The 25,266-nt window shown below is 37.6% G+C and overlaps 2 protein-coding genes across 3 annotated transcripts; one reads left to right on the top strand and one right to left on the bottom strand.

Annotated features, from left to right (window-relative positions):
• Positions 1–11,622: 11,622 nt before the first annotated feature.
• On the bottom strand, positions 11,623–17,062 carry LOC129721284 (retinoblastoma-like protein 2). 2 transcript variants are annotated; one of them, XM_055673678.1, is made up of 9 exons: positions 16,654–17,062; positions 15,969–16,105; positions 14,581–15,910; positions 14,358–14,523; positions 14,083–14,265; positions 13,685–13,815; positions 13,131–13,625; positions 12,905–13,069; positions 11,623–12,567 (listed from the first exon to the last, which is right to left on the bottom strand). In XM_055673678.1, exons 1-9 carry the CDS (start codon positions 16,786–16,788, stop codon positions 12,391–12,393), a joined length of 2,919 nt encoding a protein of 972 aa, XP_055529653.1. In that variant the 5' UTR covers positions 16,789–17,062; the 3' UTR covers positions 11,623–12,390. The 2 variants fall into 2 exon arrangements, with proteins under 2 accessions (XP_055529653.1, XP_055529654.1); XM_055673679.1 differs by lacking the exon at positions 14,083–14,265.
• Positions 17,063–24,217: 7,155 nt separating this feature from the next.
• LOC129722732 (B9 domain-containing protein 1) lies at positions 24,218–25,245 on the top strand. The gene has a single exon (XM_055676422.1). The coding sequence runs from the start codon at positions 24,655–24,657 to the stop codon at positions 25,243–25,245; it is 591 nt and encodes a 196-aa protein (XP_055532397.1). The 5' UTR covers positions 24,218–24,654.
• The last annotated feature ends 21 nt before the right edge of the window (positions 25,246–25,266 follow it).

Genomic DNA, 25,266 nt, shown 5'->3' with positions numbered 1-25,266 from the left:
AACGTTCACAATATCAAAAACAAAAACGACCGTGCGACGCGCAAGCAGCCATTTTTTAGCAAGCAAAGTTAGCTTGGGGCGCCACTCATAAAATTGAAACTTAAACTACCTACACATTAATAGCCGTTACGCATACCTAAACTTTTTTTGATAAATCTGGCTCGTAAAATTCGAGATTTTTCGGGGTTTTCTTCTTCGACATGCTATAGGTAGCCGTAAATCATGTTTTTTAAGATTAATTGCTAAATTACTCAAAAAATACATCATGTACTAATTTCATATCCAAGGAGGAGTTGTTCAAAATACTATTCTCTAAAAACTTTCTTTAGACATTATCCTTCTTTTTTGCTTTCTTGATAAATTAGTGACAACGCCGCCCTAGCGGTAAAATTTTGAACTACCTAGCCATTATCAAAAGTTGGCCAATAGTTTCAGGATCAATATTCGAGAAGACATCGTTCATCTAGGAGACAACCCTAAGTAGTTATTAATTTCGCCCTGATTTCAGTCCTTTCCGACCACTGTGCGCCGTGCCACCTTCGTAGCAACTCGTTCGGTGAAGTGAGCAAGCTGGAAAACAGCGAGTCAAAAAATGCTATATGATAATTAGATGAATTATGTATTAGATTTTCCGTGTGTTTGCTGGTATGGATTGCACAAATTACTGTTGCAGTAAACGCGTATGTTTAAAAGTAGACCAGATATTTATGGGGTTTACTCAAACGCTAGAAATTTAATGTTGCAATACGAACCCATCAGTTCAATACGGATATAAAAGTTGTTTACTCATTGTTCGAAAGCTATTCGAGGCGATGGAATTGATCAACCATATTTGCAAAAAAATGGAAAACAAAGTTCGGTACTATATGAATTAACAATTAACATGTTGTTTTACTATAGTGAATCGAGGAGCCGTTTCATGTTAAAAATTTCGATTGCACCTGCAAGTTGTTAAAGTGATTTTGGGCACTAAATTTGACTTCCGCTGATTTAGTTTCTAAATTTCTAGTAATTTGTGTTCGAAACTTCACAATGTCAGCATTGCAGATTGTTTCTTGTCATTTTTGATCGTAAAACACAACTGTTCGTCATAGATCTTCGAATTATCTGCTTGTTAGCTCGGATAAATTCCACTCGTATGCGTTCATTTGCGATGTGGTAGTAAATGAAATTGTGTTTGATGTCAATATGTTTTGTACGTTTAAACTTCAAGTTGAGGGCCACCTTTATGCAACAATTGTCGATTGTCTTTATTGGTCGTCACCGGTTAAGTAAACTCAACAACAAAATCACAGTGCGAACTGTCCTACAGATCAGACGTGTTTTCGGTTGCTTGTGGACTGGTCTTTGACTGCCAATAGCGTCAAAGTTTGTGTTTTGTCAGTGTGTCTTTCAAAGACTACCTGAAAGTTATTTCCCATCAGTCTTTCTCAAGACTACCTACTTTTGAATTTAACATTTGTTTAAACTTTTTTCGTGTCACCTGGAATGACAGGGCGAAAAAAGAAACCGTTCATCACTACGAGGAGAAAGAGAGAGCATTCTCTCTCGGACAATTCGAGTGTCTGCAGTGATAACATGTTTGATATTTTGCCTGAGCAAGAAGCCGGTGAAATGGAAGTTATTAGTAATGATACTATAAAAATGTAAATTCTTAAAAAAAAGAGAAAGTTCCACCTATTGTGGTAACTATTTCTTCTGAATTTAATGTTTTCAAAAAGGAACTTTGGGGCCATGCACATACCACGTGGACAGAATTTAAACAATTTTGAAAACCTTCAAAGCCTATTCCAGTTTTAAAAGATGGTGAACGTTTTCTTGTATCCAATGAACAAAAGGCTCAAAGACTTGCTCAGCAGTTTGAGAGTGTTCATAATTCAAACTTGAATTTTGTGAGTCCAATTGAAAATGAAGTCACACGTCAATTTGATTTAGTATCTTCCCAGAATTTTTTACCTGCAGAAATAATTGAAACAAACTTGAATGAGATTAAATCAATTCAATTAAATCAAAAATATGAAAGCTGTATTGCCGAAACACGGCAACGAGTAAAATTTGTGCCGAGCTATCAGTAATGTTTTTGCTGACCTCGGCATCAACAGTTTTAACGATAAATTCGGCAAAAAATAGAGACGAGATTCGTCAAGCTTAGTTTTTTGGATGAAGTCTCGGCAAAATGATCTGACGACTGTCGGCAACCGGCATTTTTTGCTGAAATATCGCTTGAATCCAAAGTTGCCGAGTGAACTCGGATGTTTGTTTGCCGAGCTCGAGATCCAGTTTCAAGTGTGTACATCGTTATTCTTATTAACCTTTCAGATTTGCAAAGGGATCTTTTTCGAAACTTCAAGTAAGTGCTGCATACTCCTGATGTTAGCATGGAGAATTGAAATTATTTGAATAGTTATTGGTTCATTATATAGCTCATTAAGCATTTTGACCGCAAGCGCAAGCCGGATCGCTGTTCAGCTCAAATTCAGTAATTTTGGTTACATCAGCGGCTCCTCTTTGGAAAATCAGTTTAATTTGGCGTCATAAATTGGCAGAAGGCCAATTGTTACTCCAAACAACATGACGAGCACCTGATGGTGCATAGAAATATATCTGCAATAGCACTAAGCAAATCAAAAAAAATCTGAGGGTCCTTATAGGACTCCAAATTTCCATCTAGCTCTTCAACAAGTCATTTTATATTGCGAATGATTCGATGGTTTATCGCATCCCTATTTTATAACAACAGTGAAATATCCCGATACAGAGATACGGGCATGTCAGCCTTCTTACTGCCTTGAAGAGATGCTTTATGCTCTGGTCCGTCAAGCTTTGCAACGAAACTTCCACACAGGATGGCCGAATATCAATACCTAAAAGTTATACTGTATATATAATTTGAACCACGTGTTTTCGCGAACTTCGTTGTACGTTGGATAAATATCGTATTCTTTTCCAAGCGACATATTCCATACATTTTGGTACTGATGTATAGTTAAATCATTCAGACATAAAAATTGTAAAGCTTCGTCAACTGATAGGTGATCTTTTTTATCATTTGAATTTGATTTAATCTGGATGTTAATCCTCGCTGCCTTTCCAAGAAATTCTGTTACTTGTTAGATAACCCAAGCTACATCACGATAACCAGCTTTTCTCATCTTTGGAATGGCTGCAGTTACCGATTCGTCCTTGGTGTATGAATCTCTCCTACAATATTGAATATAAATTGTTGAGTGCAACCAGTTTGCGTAGTTTTTGAGGAAAAATCTTTCATTTTGCTGGTATGCAGCAAAGCGCGTTTCAGTTTAATTTAACATGACGAAGTGACTGTCAAAGTGGGTTTTATTCGCTAACATCTTCCCAACCCTAAATTTTTATTGGCGTAAAATGCCACCTTCCTAATTTCTGTGTTATGCAGAAGTAGTTCACAAGCTTCCGTATCTCAATACTGCAATCTAATATTTTCAAGTGAATAAGGTATGTTTTCCAATAATTTAAAGCAGTTGCCTTCACTCATTGCGATTTTTGATACTAATAACTTAACAACAACTTTATAGAAGATCGAAAGCCGATTGGTTAAACCCTCAGATCGCTAATAATTTCGTTCTGCTAGATTCTATTTGGTTAGACAGTTCAGGTAGAAATTAAAATAAATCAAAGTTATTCACTTTAGTGACAAGGCTTATAAAGTAAAGCAAATGAGGCTTATAAATACCTGAAATTATACTTCTAAGAGGCACTGAAAAATCATTGTGCTCTGATAATTTTTGGCACTTTAAATATCACCACGAGATGCACCGCACTCATATTTCAAAGTGTTTTCTGTAAGTTCACGACCATTGATAATGAAAACCCGGTAACCAAAACAAGATAGACTAGACGTCGTAGCGCGTGTCCATGTCCAAGTTTACTGCGATTGTTACTCGCTGTTACCAGATTCACACTCAATTGGGCCCAGTTTGGAATTTTTATAGTGATTGCAGTGTCTTTCTAGAAGAAACACGAATAAATATTTAAAAATGTGAAAGGTACAGGAAAACCCTTACGAATAAAACTCATTGTATTAACGAATACATTTTTATATTCAAAAGCATCCATACAAAATGTACTCATTTTCCTCTTCATTCTGTCAAACACTGCCTTCGAAACATTCCTAACATTGAGAGAGCGGGAAAAACTTGGTCGGTCTCCAGTGAGAAGATAAGCAAAAATCCGAACCTCAACAGGTTAAGCCCGACTGGGTGATGAGTTGGGAAACTAATTTTCCTTCCTTCCAGACGGTGCCAGCTAGCCCGAATGTCCATGTTATATTCAAGATGTATGTTGGGCGCGTGCAAATCAACCCACTTTCAGCCACTGTGCTTCCACCACCCACTTCCACCCGTTCACTCGGACCACTGTACAGTGGAGTGGAGAATTTTCAACCACAGCATACTCCTCCAAGGCGTCTGTAGCGGGCGGAAGGATGGCTCCGGAATGACAAGATGACTCATCCAACTATACGACCGCTAAGAAAAGTTTATTATGAGTAGAAAGCAGAGTGTGAGATGCCATGACATGCATCACAGCATATATTATGCGCGTAACATGCAGCCAGGTCCAGACTGGACTAATGGTTTACATGCCACGCTTGGTTATATTGGTTTCGCTTAACTTAGTGCGAATGAATGAAAATTTTGCAGGAAAATTAGGCACGAGTTGATATCTGCAACAAACATGGAAACGGTGATCATTAAAAGTAAATCTAGCTTTAGCTCTGTGAAGCTATTTTTATTATTGTCAACTGTAAACTATAAACGTAAACATGTCAGTAGGATCGTAGCAATAACCCTACAATCCGTGTTCACTCAACAAACAGTTAACTGTATAATCTGTATTCACAAACTTGTTTACTTTGACTATAACTGGATTAAGCAAATGATATTAGCAGTTCAAGTGAGTTTTTTTTTATTTTTCATTATCAATTTGGGTAAGGTATGCACCCATGATATTTGCTAATGGGAGAAAAAAAAAGAACAATGCATAACTTCCGATTCCGACTGTCATCGGTAAAAAATCTAGACTGATAGTTAAAATAACCGAAACAATTTTGGGCTCATCACCGGATGTAAATATTTCTGTTGACGGAAAATTTACATAAACCTAAAACACAATCAACGAAATCCATCAAAGGAACAGTGATAAGAGACAAACACGAAAAGGAACCGAACAGGAATAGACAAAAAGTGCATCAGCCACATATCGCCCGTCTGCAAGTGGCATTGTGTACGCATTGCAAGCACCGTTAACGGTATTCACCCGCAATAATAACCGTTCGCCTGGGTCTACATATTGAGCAAGATCGCGCCAAATCACCGATGGTCGAATATCGACCATTTTTGATTTGAATGAAACTTTGCACACGTATTTGATTTTTTACACCCATGAGTTACATTCTAAAAGGGCGTATGCCTTTTGGCATAGGTTTTATTCGAAGCATTGTAGCCCAGAAACCGTTGGTTGTATAGAAAAACTGTCTGAGAAGGAGTTGCAGGGAATTAAAAATGCATCATAAAAAAAATATACACTGTCCAAAAAAATTTTTTTTTGACCAAAAAAAATTAAAAATAAACATTAAATTTCAATTTAAAAAAAAAAAGAGTTGAATTTTTTTTTAATTTTTTTTTTAAAGAAACTTGACGTTAATACGCAACTTTTAAAAAAAAGTCCAGGATGGAGAAATGTAAAATAATTTTTTTATTGCAGATTAATTTTTTTATGAAAATTCTAATTCAAACATTTTTCAAAATATTTCTATTCTGATGATTTTAAAAGATGCAGAAAGTTGTTTTGAATCAAAAAGCTTTTGGTAGTTAACATTCTAAACGTCTTTATCAATTTGTGATTCGTGTAGATTATATTGTATCAAAGTGAAAGATGAATTTGATCTCGAAGAGCATCCACACAATTCATTCATGGAATCATCAACATCAGGATGGGAAGAAACATTCTAACGACGGAGTTGCAACCATCTGCATCTGAACACGAATTGGCGGAGATACCATCTACTACAACAATCGTATCATCATATTCTCAAGAAAGCATTCAAAATGAATTCTCCAGAGCACAGAAAATTGAGTTATTCAACAAAGGCCTAGCTGGAATCAACGTTTCACCGATATCACTGGCAAAGCTCAATCAGGAAAAATATCCTAAAAAAAGTATCTTAACATTACTGACGGTATAAGAAAAAACATTTTCGGTTTTGATGCTGAAGATGACCTAGATTTATTGAAACGTAAAGCGAGAGACTTCGACGAGATGATTTTGCAGTTAAAAGAAAAATTTACTGCGCCCGAATGCTCGAGGGAAGATAAAGTAAGAATACTTTCAGTTCTACCGAAATCTTGTAATCAACAAACGATAACAAAACAGTTTGAAACAACGGAATACATTGTGAAACAGGCTCGGCGCATATCAGAGGTTAGTGGAATACTGGCTATTCCTGATGTGAGACTTGGACATGGATTGCCCCTGGAAGTGAAAAACGAGGTATTGCAGTTTTATGACAGTGACCAGGTCAGTAGAGCCATGCCATTAAATATGAGTATCTCCGGAACCAGAAAGATGCACAGAAGCTAAAAATTGATCACAGACACAATCTTGAATTTTAAGATGGTGACTTCCGCTGTCTGGCAAACAGCCGGAAATGACCAAATACCATTCAATATGAATCTTTTCGGAACCAGAATTACGCCCAGATGACAGAAATTGATTTCACAGGCAATTTTAAAGTTCAAATGACGACTTTCGGCTTCTGAAAAACAGCCCAAAGTGATCAAATACCACCCAATATGAGTATCTCCGGAGCCAGAATGTTGCAAGAACACCACTATGAATTGTAGGATGGCAACTTCTGGTTTCTGGAAAACAGCCAAAAATGGCCGATTTCCGTCTGACATGAGTATCTCCGGATCTAGAATGATACACAGCAGCTGAAATCGACCACACATCCCATTTCGGATTCTAGGTTGGCGACTTCCGGTTCCTGGGAAACAGCCGAAAATGATCGAATAACACCCAATGTGGGTGTTTCTTCAACCAGAATGACACTCAGAGGCTAGAAATTATCTTAAATACCATTTTGAAATCCAAGATGGCGACTTCCGGTTTGTGAAAAACAGCCTAAAATAACCAAATACCATCCAATATGAGTATCTCTGGAACTAGAATGATGCAATGAGCTAACAATTGACCTCAGGCACCATTTTGAATTGCTAAATGGCAACTTTTAGGAAACAGTCGAAAATGACCGAATAATACTCAATATGAATATTTCTGTAATCGAGATGGTGCATAGAAACCAAACATTGACCCTGGACACCATCTTGAATTTAAAGACGACCACTTTTAGTTTTTGGAAAACAACCTAAATAACTAAACACCTCCCAATATGGGTATTTCCGGTGTCAGATTGATGCCAGAAAATCTACTGAAAATGACCGAATACCACCCAATATGAATATATTCAAGTTAAGGCGGTGTCCAGAAGCCAAAAGTCGAGGATATTGTCATTTCGATAAACCCAATCATTTCAAACGATTTGTTATTTGACTTTGATCATATCCTATGGCCGATTCGTCGTGCATTTGAAGACTTTTAACACATCGCAAGGAACCAATAAATTTGGAACGTTCAAATAGTACGATACCACGTTTAAATTATGTTGAGGCCACATATATCGATCAAAGCAGGTATAGTTTTAAATAGTCTTTGAATTTCTTTTCTTTCCATGATTTTTGAACCACATATCAAATTGTTATGAAGCTTGTTATTTGTAATTTCGAGAGATGACTCGTTCGTATGACACTAGTTATGTTCAAACAAGTCATGTAGTCTTTGAGATAATAGACTTTAGTTGTTTTATTAACAATTTAATACATAACGGTTGCTTAACTTCGATTATAATCAAATAAAATGGGAACGTAGACGGCAGCCAAACTTCGAAACCACATGTTCAATCATAATTCATCAGTTAACCCTTAGCCTGCTCATCTGATAATAATATTGATAATATTGATTCAATCGGTTGTGTAGTTTCTGAGATAATGAAGTTTCGTGATTTTCACATTTCGACACATTACAGACAAAGTTACAGTCCGATTATAGTTAAATTCAATAGGGTGTTATGAGGCAGATAGACCTCTCATTTGACTTCAATTTAGTGAAAATCGGCTCAGACATCTCTGAGAAAAGTGAGTGAGTTTAAGTAGTCTTCGGAATAAGTTCCTTTTCATAGCTGGGTTTCACATTTTTAAACACAACAGGCAAAGTAATAGTCTGATTGCAAAACAAATCAATAGGGTCTTATGGGGCAACTAGACCTTCCATTTGACACTGATTTTATGAAAATCGGTCCAGCCATCTCTAAGAACATGAGTGAGATTAAACAGTCTTCAGAACACGTTTCTTTCCATAACTTTTGAACCACAAGTTCAATCTTCATAAAAATTTTAAAGTTAAGGGTTCTTCAGGTAGCCCGTTCATTTGAAATTTATTTTGTTCAAATCGGTTGCATAGTTTTCGAGATATTGATGTTTCATGATTTTTACATTTTGCTACATAACCTCTAAGCTAAAAATCCGATTACAATGAAATTTTATAGGGTCTTATGGGACAACAAGACCATTCATTTGCAAATAATTTCATGAAAATCGGTCCAGCCATCTCTGAGAAAAGTGAGTGAGAATAAAAATCTGCACACACACACACACACACACACACATACAGAAAATGCTCAGCTCGTCGAGCTGAGTCGAGTGATATATGCCATTCGGCCCTTTGGAGCACTTTTATAGTTTCGGTTTTGCAAGTGATTGCTATACCTTTCTAGGAGAAAGGCAAAACTCAACAGTCGACTTCCATTAGAGAAGCAAAAAATAATTTGAAAGATGGTGAAGTTGTTATAGTGTGTGATTTCTCAGAAAACTATTCATTTGTTCTTCAAGATGCCGCTCAAAGTAGTTATTGGAATAATAGTCAAGCCACCATTCATCCCTTCGTTGTTTACTATTCAGAATCTGGAACACTTAAGAATATCAGCTTCATCATTATATCGGAAGTACTCCATCATGATACTGTTGCGGTTAGGTGTTCATTGCCAAATTAATGAGTTTTTTGAAAACAAAAATACAGTTGAAAAAAGCGATATTTATGTCTGATGGAGCTGCCTCATAATACAAAAATAGAAAAAACTTTGCATGTCTTTGCAAGTTCAAAACAAGATATAACGTCGATGTAGAGCGGCATTTTTTTGCGACTTCTCATGGTAAAGGCCCATGCGATGCAATTGGTGGCACATTAAAACGAATGGCAAGCAATGCAAGTTTAGCTAAAGAACATGAACATCCCATTACAAGCGCAAAAGAATTGTATGATTGGGCTAATCAGAAAAGTAATGAAAATTCATCAAAAATGTCATTTAGTTGGGTATCATATGAAGAATATGAACAAGGAGTAACAGAATGGAGCAATATTTTCAAAAAATTTAAAATAATAGCTGGCACACAAAAGTATCACTCGTTTGTTCCGATTTCAGAAAATAAGATACAAACGAAGCTGTTTTCAAAAGATGACGAATCATTCACTTATGATGTATATAAAATATAAGGTGAAACTAGTTCTGTAAAGTATCTATGTCATAAAAAAATATGTTCCTAAGATAATAAAACTCGAAAATAAATATTTGATTCTTATATATATTTATACTGCCGGTAACCGCAAGTCAGTCCCATCTGTAAAAATGTTAAAACGTGAAAACAGCTTCGAAAGATATTTCATTCACGCTCAGTTATCACTTATTTAAGATGAATTATTTTGACAATATTCATGCTAAAATATAGTTTGCATACTAGCCTGCACTAATTACGTTGTATAAACCATTGATATAATTGATTTTATGATAAAAACCTTGAGTGTGACTGACTTGCCGTTACATTCTACACCGAAGAGAAAAGTAACCGCAAGTCAGTCACATTGCCATGTTGAAACTATAGTGCGTGTTGACGTGTTGTTATTCGTTGCCGTGGAAAACTGTCAATCCTTCGCTGTTAGGAAGTGTATGTCCATGAGAACCTTTTAAGAAATGTCGACGTTGGAACATCTCATGATGTACGGAACCGATTAAAGCTTATTCGGTGAGGACTCGGATAAAGAAACTGAAGCCGGGACTGCAGTTGGTTCATCTGACAACAAATGTCAAGATGATCCAAATCCATTTGAGGTTCGAGCATCACCTTTGGAGATTTCTTGGAACGATTCCCTGGATTCTGATGGAAGTTTTTTCGATACTCAAGACTGCGGATAGATCTACGAAGAAGCGAACCAAAAAAAAAATTGACTTGAATTCGTATTAGCAGGAAATTGCTCCACATAAAATCATCACCAATTCAAACTAAAAAATAATCCCAATAATTGATAATTATTACTAGATAACTTATTTTCATCTAAACGGTCGTATCGAACTCTTTTTTACTCCCCATTCATTTTACTGTTGTATTATGCATGTTTTTTTTTGTAAATCGGGACTGACTTACTTACTTTGCCTAATGTGACGGTGTGCCTAAATCGGAACGGTTACTTTGCCTAATGTGACAATTCGACTTGGTATTGATTTCCACTTTTGTCGAACAAACCACTATTTTTTATCGGTACATCTGAAAATATACTCAAAGCTAGACCAAAATACGATGCTAACTCAAAATTGACAAAATTACAGATGGGAGTGACTTGCGGTTACCGGTAGTATATCACTTAGAACATTTAACTCTTTTCTTGAGAACCGTTTGCCCAATCGTTTTGTTGTCAAAGAATGAATTGTATATTTTTGATCAAGCATTCCAATGAACGTATGGTTTTTGCTGGAGAACCATGGACAAATTAAGAAAAACGTGTATTTTCCTAAATTTTAATAATTGTTTGAGCTTAAATTAGAAATAACTCGAAAACCAATGCCTTTAGAATGTTAACTACCAAGAGCTTTTTGATTTAAAATGACTCTGCATCTTTCAAAATCATCAGAATACGAATATTTTGAAAAATGTTTGAATTAGAATTTTCATAAAAAAATTAATCTGCCATAAAAAAATTATTTTTCATTTCTCCATCCTAGACTTTTTTTTAAAATTGCGTATTAACGTCAAGTTTCTTTAAAAAAAAAATAAAAAAAAAATCAACTCTTTTTTTAAATTGAAATTTAATGTTTATTTTTAATTTTTTTTGGTCAAAAAAAATTTTTTTTGGACAGTGTATATTTTTTTTATGATGCATTTTCAATTCCCTGCAACTCATTCTCAGACAGTTTTTCTATACAACCAACGGTTTCTGGGCTACAATGCTTCGAATAAAACCTATGCCAAAAGACATACGCCCTTTTAGAATGTAACTCATGGGTGTAAAAAATCTCTCCACCTGTGAAAAATGCTCAGTTTGCTAAGCCAAATACGTGTGCAAAGTTTCATTCAAATCAAAAATTGTCGATTAAATTTTCGCGTATTTCCAGGCGATTTGAAATGATTCTCTTTTGTGAATTATCGCTATGAATGAGCATCCGAGAGTAGCTGAGTTTCGGAAAATGTAGATAGAGAAAAGTAGAGTTATTGCGTTTTATTTTGTTTTATACTTTAGGCAAATATATATCTGTTATTACCGAATGTGAATATATATAATGATCTTGATAGTTAAAATATTATAGTAGGTATGCAGGCTTTTCATTAAAGCAAGAATAGTATCCTAAAAATATTAGAAATAACAATTAAATAAGGAAATACAGCAGAGAAGTACTGGGACTTGTTGAACCGGGTTCGCAGGAAGCAATAAATTGTGTCGTTTCGAATTGTACACGGTTATATTTTTAAGAAGCTCAATTGTACCTTATTTACACTCGAATACATTAGAAAAAGTGTAAAATTTTCTTTGTGATTGTGCTCTTCATAGGCAACAGCAGCGATAAAAAGTCGATTGAAAAATCGCGCCATTAAGAAACTGAATTCGTAAAAGGTTTTTTTTACCGTAATTCAACTAAAATCTCACATAGATTAATAAATAACTAAGCTAAATATTTTAAATATAATTTAGATAACAATTTCTCTTTCGAGCGTAAATTAGGTCGAATTTTGTTTGCATAATTTAATAATTCAGCCGAGTTCAGAACGTTTCGTTCTTACTGAAGCATACAATAAGAACGGTCGCAGACCTCGGAATCGTTATTTTTTACACGATTCATATTCTTGTCTACACAATTGGATAGGTAGCGAACCCGCACTAAATATAAGTAAAACGTCCTGCACCTGCAGAACAGACTTTAAATGGTCACTTAGCCTAAAACTCAGTTGGCAACCTGTAAACTGATTGAAAGGTCTATTCGTTGTTAACGCTACTTTCCTGCTCCTGGCGGTCAGAGATCAATTTGTCCATTTTGGATCGCTTGTACGGGTTGGGAGCGGTTATTGGTATGACTTGGTCTTCGTACGAATCTGGATCACTAAGGCTGCGCTTCGCAGTGCTTCCCACGATACGATTGATCGTATCTAAGCTCTGTTATAGAAAAGATGAAAACGCATTTTAGGCTAAATATTTTTTTATAGCGATGATATTGTTAGCCGAAACATGCACTTTTGCATTAGTAAGCGTGTTATAAATGAAGTAACATCAAACCATATTTTTGCCACTATTAAAATCAAAGTGAAAATTAATTTCTCAAAGAATCGTTTATGTGACGATGAATCGCAAAATCGTACCAACAGTCACCATTTCGATAAAACCATAGTTAATCGTAATAATACATGCTATACACACGTACAATTAATAGCCCTTGTTATTACGAAAAGCAATCTAACAAAAACAAGCAATTCAAGCACTTAAGTTAACATACCTCTGCTGGGCTACGTCCAATATTGTAGGTTATGGAATTGGGTGACGCCTTCAATGTGCGTTCCATTCGTGTTACAAACACAGGATAGCGTCCACCAACTTGTTTCGGTGACAGCATAACACTCCGATTGGGAGTTTTCGGCAGAGGCGAAAGTATCAGGTTATGCTAGAAAAAACAATCGCTTTAGTGATACAAATACACTGCAAACGTTAGAGCTCGGCTCTACCTCATCAACTCCAAACTTAACCGCAAAATCCTGCATTTTTTTAACGTACACTGTATTGTAGAACTGAATGATATCACCCCGTTCCTCACTATCATGCTGCACCGAGGCACCCGCCAAGTCATCCGGTGCCACTCGGTGTGTTCTTTCGGCAACGCGGTTGCTCTCATTTTGTTGGCGATACAAAGCTACTTCCTCCGGCGTACGGCGCTTGATGAAGACACTTCGGTAGACATGACTGTTCGACTGGGGTTGATTGCGATAATACTTCATTATGTCAGAAAATTTTATGCTCATTTTCTTTATCTTAACAAAAACATATATTGCACACATCAACATCTGATCCAGATGACGATCCTTCATTAACTCTCCATCAACATTGACGTCAACGGTGATGGAATACTCAAAGATATTCCAAATCTGCATTTGATTCTCGGGCGAACTTAGACCCAAATTTGCGCAAAGGTGTCTCATGCGAACAGCTGCCAAAATGTAGAACTGCAAAAAAAGTACATATATATTACAATTTTATGATAAAAAATAACGGAGATACTTACTTTTCTGAAAAATATATTCAATGAAACCGCTCCAGGTCTTCGCTTGGAAAGAGAACCATTTGGCACAGGTACTTTGAGTGGTGAATTAAAGCCCAGCAGCTGGTTTGGGTTGGCCCGCGTTGCGGTTGGTTCTAAAATGGTACATTTGCAAACTGTTAGAAAGAATTTAATGACACCGTAAAACACCTATAAGTAGTTTCAAAGCCAATCTTTTTAGAGCATTGATAAATTGATTTCATGTTAGACGTGGAAGCTTCCGACCAAAAACGTTTGTTAGTAGATGTAATTTGTTGCTAGAATAGCCTCCGTTACTCCGATGCACACACACCCCAGGCGATAGTGAGTGAAATGAGTAATGATGGGGATGAGGAAGAAGCAAAGTGCGCATTTGCACAAACCTTTCGTTTGCCCCTTCTTTTCTGCAGCGGAGTCGTCTGACTCTGCTGATGAAGTAGCTGGTTTGGTAGATTCACTGTCCAACATTTTGAATAGATTCTTCCGTGCTGAATCTGGATTCCGAACCTTCTGTTCAGAGGCACCAGTCCCGCTGGAAGCGGCTGTTGATGTCGAAGGAGTCGACTCTGGGCGTGGATTGAGAATATGATCAATCATTCAACTTCAGTGATGGCTGCTGAGGGATTTAGCGTATTTTTCTTTACGAGTGATTACCTACCTACTTTGGGAGTGCCATTCCCTGGTTTGTGTGGGGTAATGCCAGACAGATCCGTGGATGATGCAACAGCCTGGCTGGAAGGCATCTTGTAGTTTATCTTGGCCATAGTTTCCCACAGAGGAGACGAGCTGGTCCAGCAAAGTGATTCAACGCATTGCTCTTCGATCTGAAAAGCGAATAAAAAATGATTTTTTTTTAAGCTGCCGAATCATCTTAAACTTACAGAAGTCAACTGCTTAATGATATCGCGCGTCAGTATGTCATTGTGGTGCAACACGACCAGCTCGATGATCCGGTAGAAGAAAAACGGAGGTATTTCAAATACGTTCAGAATCCATGGCAAATTTTGCTGCTTGTGAGTCAAGATCACAATTTCCGCGGAGCAAACCAGCAGCGACTTATTGAACATATCCTCTTTGCAAAGCAGCTTCACGTCGATGGAGGGATTACGTTTTAGCTCGGCAAGGATTATGTTTTCCAGCAGTTTGAAGTAGAGTGCCTCGATCAGGTTACACTTATCAATAATGTAATTTTCGTTCCAATTGAGTCCCCGCATTCGCTTCATGAAACGCTCTCTTGCAGCGACAACTCTATCCTGTACGATATTAATCGCATCAGGTGAGTATTTTTTGAACAATTCTTGCAGAGTTAACTGAGGTTTTCCCTCGTAGCCCATCAGCTTAGAACGCAATTTGTTAACCGAGGCATGTGCGGTTGATATAGGGGTGAAGTTATTGCACTCATTGCTACCTATACGGCTACGACCACTGAGCGGCGTTTGATGACACAGGGGAACCTTTTCCGGAGTAGCCGAAGAAGTCGTTGGTTCATTTTTAGAGCGTGAACATGGCGGTTGCTCCAGCACCTTTTGGCCTAGAGCGATGCGCTCGTCAAATTCCCCACAACTGAGAATAAACGTGTCGTATAGGTTATTGAGAGACTTCAAGTTTTCCTCAAAATTAGCCACTGAGATAAGACCCGAGAAGCTTTCGGCATCACCCTTAAGAATGTTTTTCTGAAACAATTTTTCAATAACATCTTTCCAGCTCGTAGTTTTTATGTTCAAAACATCCGAAGCACAGCCATCTTTATTAATGGCGTCAATAATACAAACAGGTTGCTCTTCGCTAGCAACTGTGCCAGTATCCAGAAATCCCTCTGGTAGCCCGGTAAAATCTGGATTCACAATATCCTTCCGACCATCGGCTATTGCGTTGGCGTATATTAAATCCAGACAGCACAGCAACATACTATAGGATGTCACTAAATCCTCACTCTGCTCCGGATATTCTGCCTTGGCGCATATAAACAGTGTCCAGCAAAACTCGAACAGACGATTCGAGCTGCATGGCTGAGGTTTCGATTTTTTACCGCGCTTCTGTTCTTCCATATTCGGAGCTAGAAAAACGGTATTAAACTTCTCGTGAAATTTACTGTAAATTGACATCGATACGGCAAAGCGATGCTGTAGCTGCATGATATCATTCCTTTGCTCCTCTGGCAGGGAAGCCATTTTTGCCCACTGGTTTATTTTCTTGAAGAATTCTTTTAAGCTACAAATGCGACAAAATGTATTTTAAAATCATAAGAATCCCCAAATAAAAAACATACCTAATATTACATAATCGCAGAAGCGTGGTTAGTGACACACAGTTACCACGTAGGGAATTGGTGTTGCCCACAGTAGGTGTCACTGCCTGCCGGCAGGTGATGTAAGTCGGACAACAAATCCAGTGCAGCTGATCGCCCTAGTACAAAACAAAAAAAAGGTATTAAGCGACCAAATTTAAAGGACCCTATTTCTTGTCTCCAACTCGGGTGTTTGGGCCGAAGACATTTAAAAGCAAGTGATGTACAAAACCAATAAAAAGGATCAGCTGTCAGTTATTAACTCAACATATGTTGGCACAAATCGCGCCAAATGTTAGTGTAGAAAATGAAATTAAAGGCGAAAACGCAAAGGTCTTAAGCCCATGGGAGGTGTATTCGAGGGTAGAAGAAACACATTTAACAGCAGGTACAAAACAAAATTGAACGTGTCGATTACAATACAGGATCAGATTGCTGTATACATCTGTCGATTCTGGGGACAGAGCTATTTTTTCTGTAATAAGAAAATTGCTAAGAAATCGATGCTAAGCTTAAATTTGAATATTATTACAATTACGAGAAATAAATTAATTGTGTAACGTTTTCGGGTTAATGCGCCAGAAATTTTATACCGATGACAACAAACAAATTAAATGCTATGACGTAGTTAAACAAAATAACATACAAACCACTACTATTCACTTACATCTAGAATGTACTTGCTGGCAATATCCCGGAAAGAATTCCACGATCTCTCCTCGGTGGGGGCATCGATGTTAAGTTTTTCGCAGATTGCACGGTGCTCCTCTCGGAGCGCATCATAATCGTTCAGATTCGTCATTTTATGATTCACGATTTACGACCTGTATCACACCCGAGCGTTTTTTTTCCGCGGTTGAACTGACGTGCAGGTAGTTTATTTTTTAAATACGGAACTACACACTGGGTTCCATGCACCGGAAGTTACCGTACACTAAACCTATAGAACCACAAAGTTTCTAATTGGCGATGTTGCGAACCCTACATAAACCAACTTTTTTCAACTCCGGCCAGGGAACAAATAAAGCCGCAAAAGATGCTATGCATGTGTTGATGTCACGTTTGACAGCAAAAATGCACCTTGTGGCAAACAAACGGCGTTCAAGAAGAAAATATTTACAATGAAATTTATTTCCTGTGCCACTATTTCACTGTTTAGAATCCATACAGTAGAAGAAAAACAGTTTTGATAATCAATTCGATTGAAAGTAAATTTTTTCAAGATTATAAACCAACAAATGGACACCAGTAGCGACGCATTACGTCTATAATTGAAAGAAAGATTTTTATGCTTCTACGCCTGATCGATACACCGTTTGCAATGGACAACAAAACACTTCGAAGTGGGTGGAGGGCGGGATAATGTTGAACGTCACATTGTGCCGAAGCGAGTCAAGAAAACGCGCGAAAATCTTCTCATTAGGGCGGGGAAATCACAGCGTTATGGCCGTAGTAGCGTCAAGTTGCCGCTGTTGTCAATGCGTCATGCATTTTTTGCTTTCGAACTATGAGTTAAAGTTTCAAGTAATGAAATTTATCATCTAATGAATAGAATTACTTTCATATAATCCGATGTAACATGGTAAGGTAAGGACGGAATGTCGTCTACAGCGGGAAAAATGTAAAGAAAACCATTGTAGCAAACATAATCTTTAACTGGACTAATAGCCCGCTCACGATAACTGTTCGAATAATATTGCTGCCGAGGGGTGCTCGTAAATGTGTTTGCTCATATGGAAAATGTGGATATTTTTTTCATGTTCCAAAAATATTCGACATTTTTGAAAAGTGATGGATATGTATATTCTTTATTTTTGGCGGAGTTACCGAAAAAACATCATGAGTTTAAATGTTTCTATAGATTTTTCAGTAATTTCATTCTATCTATAATCAAAACAATTGAGCAAACATTAGACGAGGCATTTTTTACAATATTTGGTATGTAATTTGATTGCACAAAATTTTTCTTCGGGTAAATAAATTTGTTAAGCTATTACACTATAACAATATTTGTTCAAAACTCTGTTTGCTCGAATGACATCCAAGTCTCTTCGCAAATATATTTACTGTGCCTTAAACGGTGCAAATTATTCTCTTATTATTTTAAATTTATTTAAAATTGTATTTTTTTTTAATTAAAATCAATTTTATTTTAAAATAAACTTCGTTGAAAATATAACAAATCTAGTTTCCATTGCCCAACAATATTTCATCTGCCACTAGAAAATATAATTTGTATCTCCAGTGATTAAAAAGCAGCATTTTTTATAGGGATTCCAGTTAATACAAATGAAGTTTTCTCCATCATTCGACGATTTTCATCGAAGAACTATATTACTGCGCGTGTCATGTTTCGTATTAGTTGACCCATATGTTGTTGGATAGAAAAAATGTTGAACAATTTTGTAATACGCTAGTCATTACTTTATCATTGCAAAGCGGTAAAAATCGATAAAAGTTTTAAGGACAAATTTACGCGAACAATGAACCAATAGGCTGACCAGACGTACCGTTTTGAACGGGACAGTACCGTTTTTGAAGTAGAATACTTCTCTCAGGAAGTTCGGCTACATTGGGATGTGAAATGAAAATCTAAAACTGAAAAAAGTGAAAAATATGTCCAATTTCAAATGCTAATAAATGGGTTAGTATTCGATGGATTTCCTTCGTTCTTGCAGCAATAGGTTGGGAAATCTTCTAAGATTCTTCCCAAAAGAAGATAATTGTAATTTTATTATTCACACTATTGTACTATTGAAAATAGTCAAGCCTTGTCAAAACGAAAAATTTGACCTCTGATTGGTCGTTATATGATTGCTTCCCAAGCACGGTCGACAGAATCATATACCTTGCAACTGAAAACATGCTATTTGAACTATATAAGAGTCTGTTTCAGCCGAAGCCGCTCATAATAGTTCTAGACAGCGACAACAGCAGTCGTCATCCCTTAACAGCAGCACTAGCAGTGCAGTGGATACAAGCGATGGCGGAAAGCGGCCACAGCTGTGGCGTAGCAATGGATAGCGCACTAGTTGCAGTGGATTCCAGCAACGATAGCAGCTGGGCCAGCTGATGCAGGGACAGTGGATACCAATGGCAGCGTATAGCGGCCACAACTGTGGCATGGCTATAAATAGCGCACTAGTTGCAACGGATCTCAGCATCGATAGCGGCTGATGCAGTGAAGCACTTTATTAAAATGCAGTCTCTGTGCGATAGTGGGCACTAGTAAATGCATTCAATGAAAAGTTGACTCATTTTGACAACACGTTAGCCGTCTAGTTTTGAGTGTTATATCAGCGTTTCACAACAAATACTTTGTTCGCACTGTCAGTGATAACGCAAAGATGTAATCGGCATCTTATCCGATACTAAATTGAACAACAAATTGTCCTTTTCAGGATGAAATAAAAACCTGATGATTAAAGCGTTAATGTTTTTTCTTGAGTTAATTTACATTTTTAAATTTGTATAAATTTTACTTTATTTTCGTGTCTCAGAACGTACTGAATTATCTTTTCCTTCAGTCATGAGTACGACATCCGAAAAAATTTCATCTCAAAATTTAAAAATTGTAAAGCCCCAACCATGACAAGCAGCTTACTATATTATTGAAAATGGTCAATCCTTGTTGAAGCGCAAAATCCGATTGATCTGATTAGTCAACGTTTATTTACTAGAAAAAATGACTGACACGCAAGCAGCCGGGTTATCTTTCTTGTAAAAGTATTCTACTTCAACCTTGCGGTCGTGGCTTTGCACACAACCCTCCTGTTATTTTTTCGACTATTTTTAACCGTCCCGTCTTTTTGCCATTTTGTACCGTTTTCGGATACTCCTTGAAAAAATCTTACATAGAGCTTTGCATTGAAACTCTTCCTAAATGGAAAATTAATTTTCCAAGCAGCCAGGATTTTTTAATATTACTGAGTACGTTTTGTGCCTTCCTGACAGTATCGCACTGGAAGGACATCCCCTATCGTGAACTGACGAAAAAGTCGCGATTGAAAGTTGAGACCATGATAATTGTTAGTCAAAATCTCGATCATCATGTGACAAATTTCAGGAACTCATTGCAAAAAAATCACACAAATTCAGGACAAATTCAGGATCGGGTGAGTGCATCAAAGCAATGTTTAATTGTTTGCATGCTTTGGTTGGTAAAAATTTTCAAAAATCAATTTCATCATGTGCCCCGTTTTTTGAACCTCCCGTTTTTATCCCCTTTGTCCCGTTTTTATCCCGAGAAAATCTGGTCAGCTTATAAACCAATCACATGCGAGCATTTCTAGCACAGACGACACGAATAGACACCAACCATTTCCTGTGATATTCTCTGTATCAATATAAAAAGGTGGAAGAGGTTGTTCATAAGAAACGACCGCAAGGTTAACGTAGAATTACGACAGCCTGTCTTATGTCAATAAAATTTTGCAATGGCTTTGCAAATACACTCGATTAGGGTGAATCATTTTAATGGTGTGAAGCGATATATTTTTCCGTATATGAATGGAATGAGATAACTGGAAAAATAGGTGTGACTAAATTATTTCCAGTTATACCTATTCTACAACGTTCGAAAAAAAATACGTGTCATTCATTCTGGCTCAGAGCGATCATTTAATAAGCTCCACCTTTATTTTTAGATTTAAAGTTTTTCCTCAGTTTCGTAGCACGGATGTACAATCGCAATTATGCTGTGATGTCAAGCAAAAACAGTCTTCTTCAAGACGTTACATCCAGATTTTTCGCAGACGTTACATCCAGATTTTTCGCACGTTGTGGAATGGGGTAACTGGAAAAATAGGTGTGACTAAAGTCGCATGGAAGCAGATTGTTGCGTGTTTGATACTGCCGACGGTAGACATGAGTATGAAGGTGGAAATTCTGCTGTGATGTCGAACTATAACCGTTTTGTTTTAAGACGCAATAGCGTAAGCAGGGTTGATATTTGTTGACACTCTTGAGTGAAAGTGAAAAAAAGCATCCATAAACGTTATTTTTTTACAATCCTTTCAGAGTTCTCCTTTACCGCTTTTTGCATGGAAGTGAACTGTCAAAACACCTCATTATATTTCATGCGATGAAAGGAAGACAACAAAATCAGTTTATCAGTTAACGAAGATTGTCAAGGCATCGGTCAGTGTCAGTGAAAAAGTGTTTCGGTGAGGTTTATTTTGGTTGAGTGGACTGTTTGTTTTTTTTTTTCGCTTTGAAGTGAAGATCATTTGGTTGGATTTGTCGTCAAATTTTATTCCGTAACCGTGAACGAACGATGCGCGCGATCTATTTCATCTGAGTATAACAGCACGTCACTAGGACGAAAATCTAGTGTATCTGAAAAAGTGCTGCGATCATTAGAAGTGAAAATTGAAAATGATTGGCTGTAATTTTTGAAGAATTTTGCTGGGGAAAATGACTTTTATCAGCACTGAGCGTAAGTGCTGCATTTCGGTTATCTGCTGCTATTCAGCACTAGAACAAGTATATATTACAACCGGCCACCAACACATTCTTGAGGCAATGTCGAATTTTTCTTGTATTGCGAATGCTGAAATTTGCGGTTTTCCGTCTATTACACATGATGAAAAATCTTAACTACTTCAATCACATAATTGTGAAGCACCAACAGGTGCTATTATATTCGACAACAGTAACAAACTGGCAGGTTTGTTCAATTATCATCATTTCGGATAACCATTCGCCAATGATTCTAGTTCTGCCGTTTTCTTTAGTAGAATTGCCTGCCATTTCCAATGATTCTGCAGCTACCGAAAACTCCATAACAGCCGCCAGATAGTCAGGTGCTTAAGTATCAACGCGCCCAGCGCGATCAGCCAGGAATTGAAACCCGGCTTTTCTTTCTTCTTCACGATCAGCAACCAACGTCCGTGTGGCATCGGCACAATCATGGAATGAATTATACATAAAACACAAAGCGTGCATTCTTAGTCAACTAGGTATATTCTGTCGACCTTGTTAGGGAAAGAAGCATTGTGCGACCGATCAGAGGTCAACATTTGCGTTTCGATAGGGCTTGACAATTTTCAATAGTACAATCGTTCAAACAATCGGATTACAACTTTTTGTATTTGAACGGGTGCTTGGTTGATTTTCCAATCGATTACTGCAAAAATGACGAAAATCGGTTGGAAACTGACCAAGCTTAAAACGGTTGAAAAATGACAATTTTTGTGACGCTCTCGATGTTTTTGGTTTTTGAAATTGGATCCCTGTAATGTCCCCCTGTTGGTCCCCTGTATATGTTGCCGTAAGACGTAATTCTACGTCAAAAAATTGATAGAGTCTCCCCGTTCCAATAGATCAATTTATGTTCGCTTCCATGAACCTAGACTAATTTGATGCCTCGAAGGTATGTACCTTCTTCCCCTAGAAGAACATCCACAAAACCATCTGGAGATCCCCTGACCAACGTACAGCAAACCAAATTGACCATGTTCTCATCGACGCACAGAGGAGTAACTCGAGTGGAAACCTGGCCAAAATTATTTTCGCTGCTGTTTAGCAATGTTTCGGATAATATTTGAGTGAGAAGTGGAAGTGGCAGGTTCGAGTATTGTATCAAAGAGTAACTATAAATATCACACACACACACAACTTAGTGTTCACGTTTACATAGCCTAATGTGTCTTTATTAGTGTAAGTGAGCAGACAAAGTGATACGCTCGTATGATGTTTTGTTCACAAAATGAGCAGCAAAACAAATCGAAGAATTTACCAGTAAAATGATACACATATTATATGATATTATTTGATGCCTCGTGCAACCAACGAAGGTTGGAAAAAACCTATTGTGCGGAGTGTTATTTGTCTGGATTAATAAATCTGTGCATCAAGTTGATTCTAAGTTAACCTAAGTTAGTTGTAATTACTTCACTAAACTAATCTCATATAATCATTGTTGAGCTGAAACTCTCTTTGGAGGATGAGGCAGGGACTATTTAATCTTTTCTTTTTCTCATGTACGCATGAACACTTAACGTCAAAATTTCTCAAAAACATCATTTTTCAAACGGGTCGCAAATGTCAATCCGGACGTTACCGGATGAGCTATTAGCAAGGATGCGTTTGTAATGATGTAAACTTTTATCTCCTCGAAGATTATATGATCGGATTCCGCGAGATTTGATAACTATTTTACCATTGAAAATGCTCGAAAATACATAAAAATCACCAATTTCGGAAACTTCTTAAGAGTAGTTATATTTTTTATTTATTAAAGTCCTATCAACTGGTTTATTAGCATTGAACATAAAGAACTTATTGTCTGCAAAATATTGATCAATTGACATTTTTTTGACGCATGGAACAAGTTGTTATTATAAATGGTTCGATTCCCAATAAAAATGCTTGAAAATTTATTAATATTTACAGCGCTCCCAGCATATGTAAACACCGTTAAACGTCAATCGAGTGATGGCATTTTGTGAAGCATTTATTTGAGTTGCAGAAAAAAATATAGCGGCTCCTAAAAGCTTAAAAAAACTTTTTTCTTATTTTGGCCAGCTTTTTGTTCTAGGTACTCCTCTGTGCGACGGCTAGTTTCTTTTCAAGCATTACAAACGTACACACCATTTGCGGTGCGGATATTGGCTCGGACAACTAGCTAGTTGCGGTAACTTTGCGCTCTACACGTGTAGATCGTGTACCACGCGCGACATCGCCAAGCTCCGCGGCTCAACATCAAGCAGCTCCGGGACTCCTAGGCTGCGGAGGAATACGCGCAACAGCTCGAAGCGGCACTACCCACGGTGCCGGACCAGATCTTCTCTACCTGACATGTCGCGAGTACAACGTGCCCACACATCACATCTTTATCGACTTCATGGCGGCCTATGATACAGTCGATCGAGAACAGCTATGGCAGATCATGCACGACAACGGATTTTCGGATAAACTGATTCGATTGATCAATGGCGCCAGTGATGTGCTACGTGCGTGTTTCTGGGATACTCTTGATCTCCTTTGGAAGACTTTCCTGTTTGCTGTTTAACATCACCTTTGAGGGTGTGATCCGGAGGGCGGTCATCGACACGAGGACAAGGGCTGTTCAGCTTCTGAGCTTCGCGGATGACTGACTTCATAACACGTCACTGCCAACTGAAACCTTTTTCTCTCAGAAATAAAAAATCAATCGCTCGATTCCAACTGTTTATTTCTGTGTAATTAAAAGCTCTTTATGGTACCAATATACTTAGATGGGTTATTTGTCTTATATAGTGTTCTACAGAGAAAAAAAATAGTATGATGTATTTAGTAATAAACAGACAAAAAACGATTACACCGTAACTCTTGAATAGAAACTATGAAGAATATATGCTCTAGGCATGTCAAATAATGATAAATATCGCTATTGCTAGTCTAGAATTTTTACCCGCAATAAATGCTCACTTCGCTTACATACTCTAAGTAATTATCTTTATTTGAATGCTTCGATAATAAATGATAGTTTTTTCGTTAACGATGCTCGGTGAGAGTGACGAGGTTCCATAATGCACTGGCTTTTGAGAATGCAATCACGTGTTCCTTGCATTCAAGATCTGATGCAAGTTTGCATTCATATGTTGTGTCCTGTATCCTGTCTCAGTAACCTAGGCAACCAACAAATAAAATCGACCAATTCGATTAAGTCCTTTGCTTGGAAGCTATGAAAGAAATATCCGAAGATAGTGAAAGTTACTTCCATCTGGCCGTATCCGGTCAATTGGAATCAGCCTATTTTCCAATGGGACCCGACGGGGGCAGTCTGTTTTGCCGATACGATGTTATAGTGGGACCAGACTGGGAACTTGTGTCCGGGATGCGATCGGGAATCACACAGAGTGCCAAAGCGGACACCACCGACTATCGGACGGTAGTTTTCAACATGCCGCTGGAATTCACACTGAAATCAACGAACCCGTACGGCTGGCCACAAATTGTTTTCAGTTTGTACGGTAACAACTTCTGGAACGTGGAAACGAATCGGGGTTATGCCAGAGTGCATTGTCCGTTGAGTGGTACCAGTCGTTCGATGCGAATTCCGTTGTTCATACCAAAGTTCAATAATGTTTGGTCAGCTGCCATGAACTGGCTCACGGGGGTAAATCCAGAGCTGCGCGACCCGAAGATTCTGGCCGACGGATCCAAATACAACGGTTTTGCATGCGAAAGTTACGGTGAACTGGTGGTTAGTATGCAAACGATTTCTCGCGGATGTAGCAAGATGGCTTTCGATTGGGGACAATCCTACGACTAAGTTTATGCTTTGACAAATTGT

The sequence above is a fragment of the Wyeomyia smithii genome, chromosome 2 (genome assembly GCF_029784165.1).
Source record: "Wyeomyia smithii strain HCP4-BCI-WySm-NY-G18 chromosome 2, ASM2978416v1, whole genome shotgun sequence".
Classification (NCBI taxonomy): domain Eukaryota; kingdom Metazoa; phylum Arthropoda; class Insecta; order Diptera; family Culicidae; genus Wyeomyia; species Wyeomyia smithii.
This window is presented reverse-complemented; position numbering and strand designations above follow the sequence as displayed.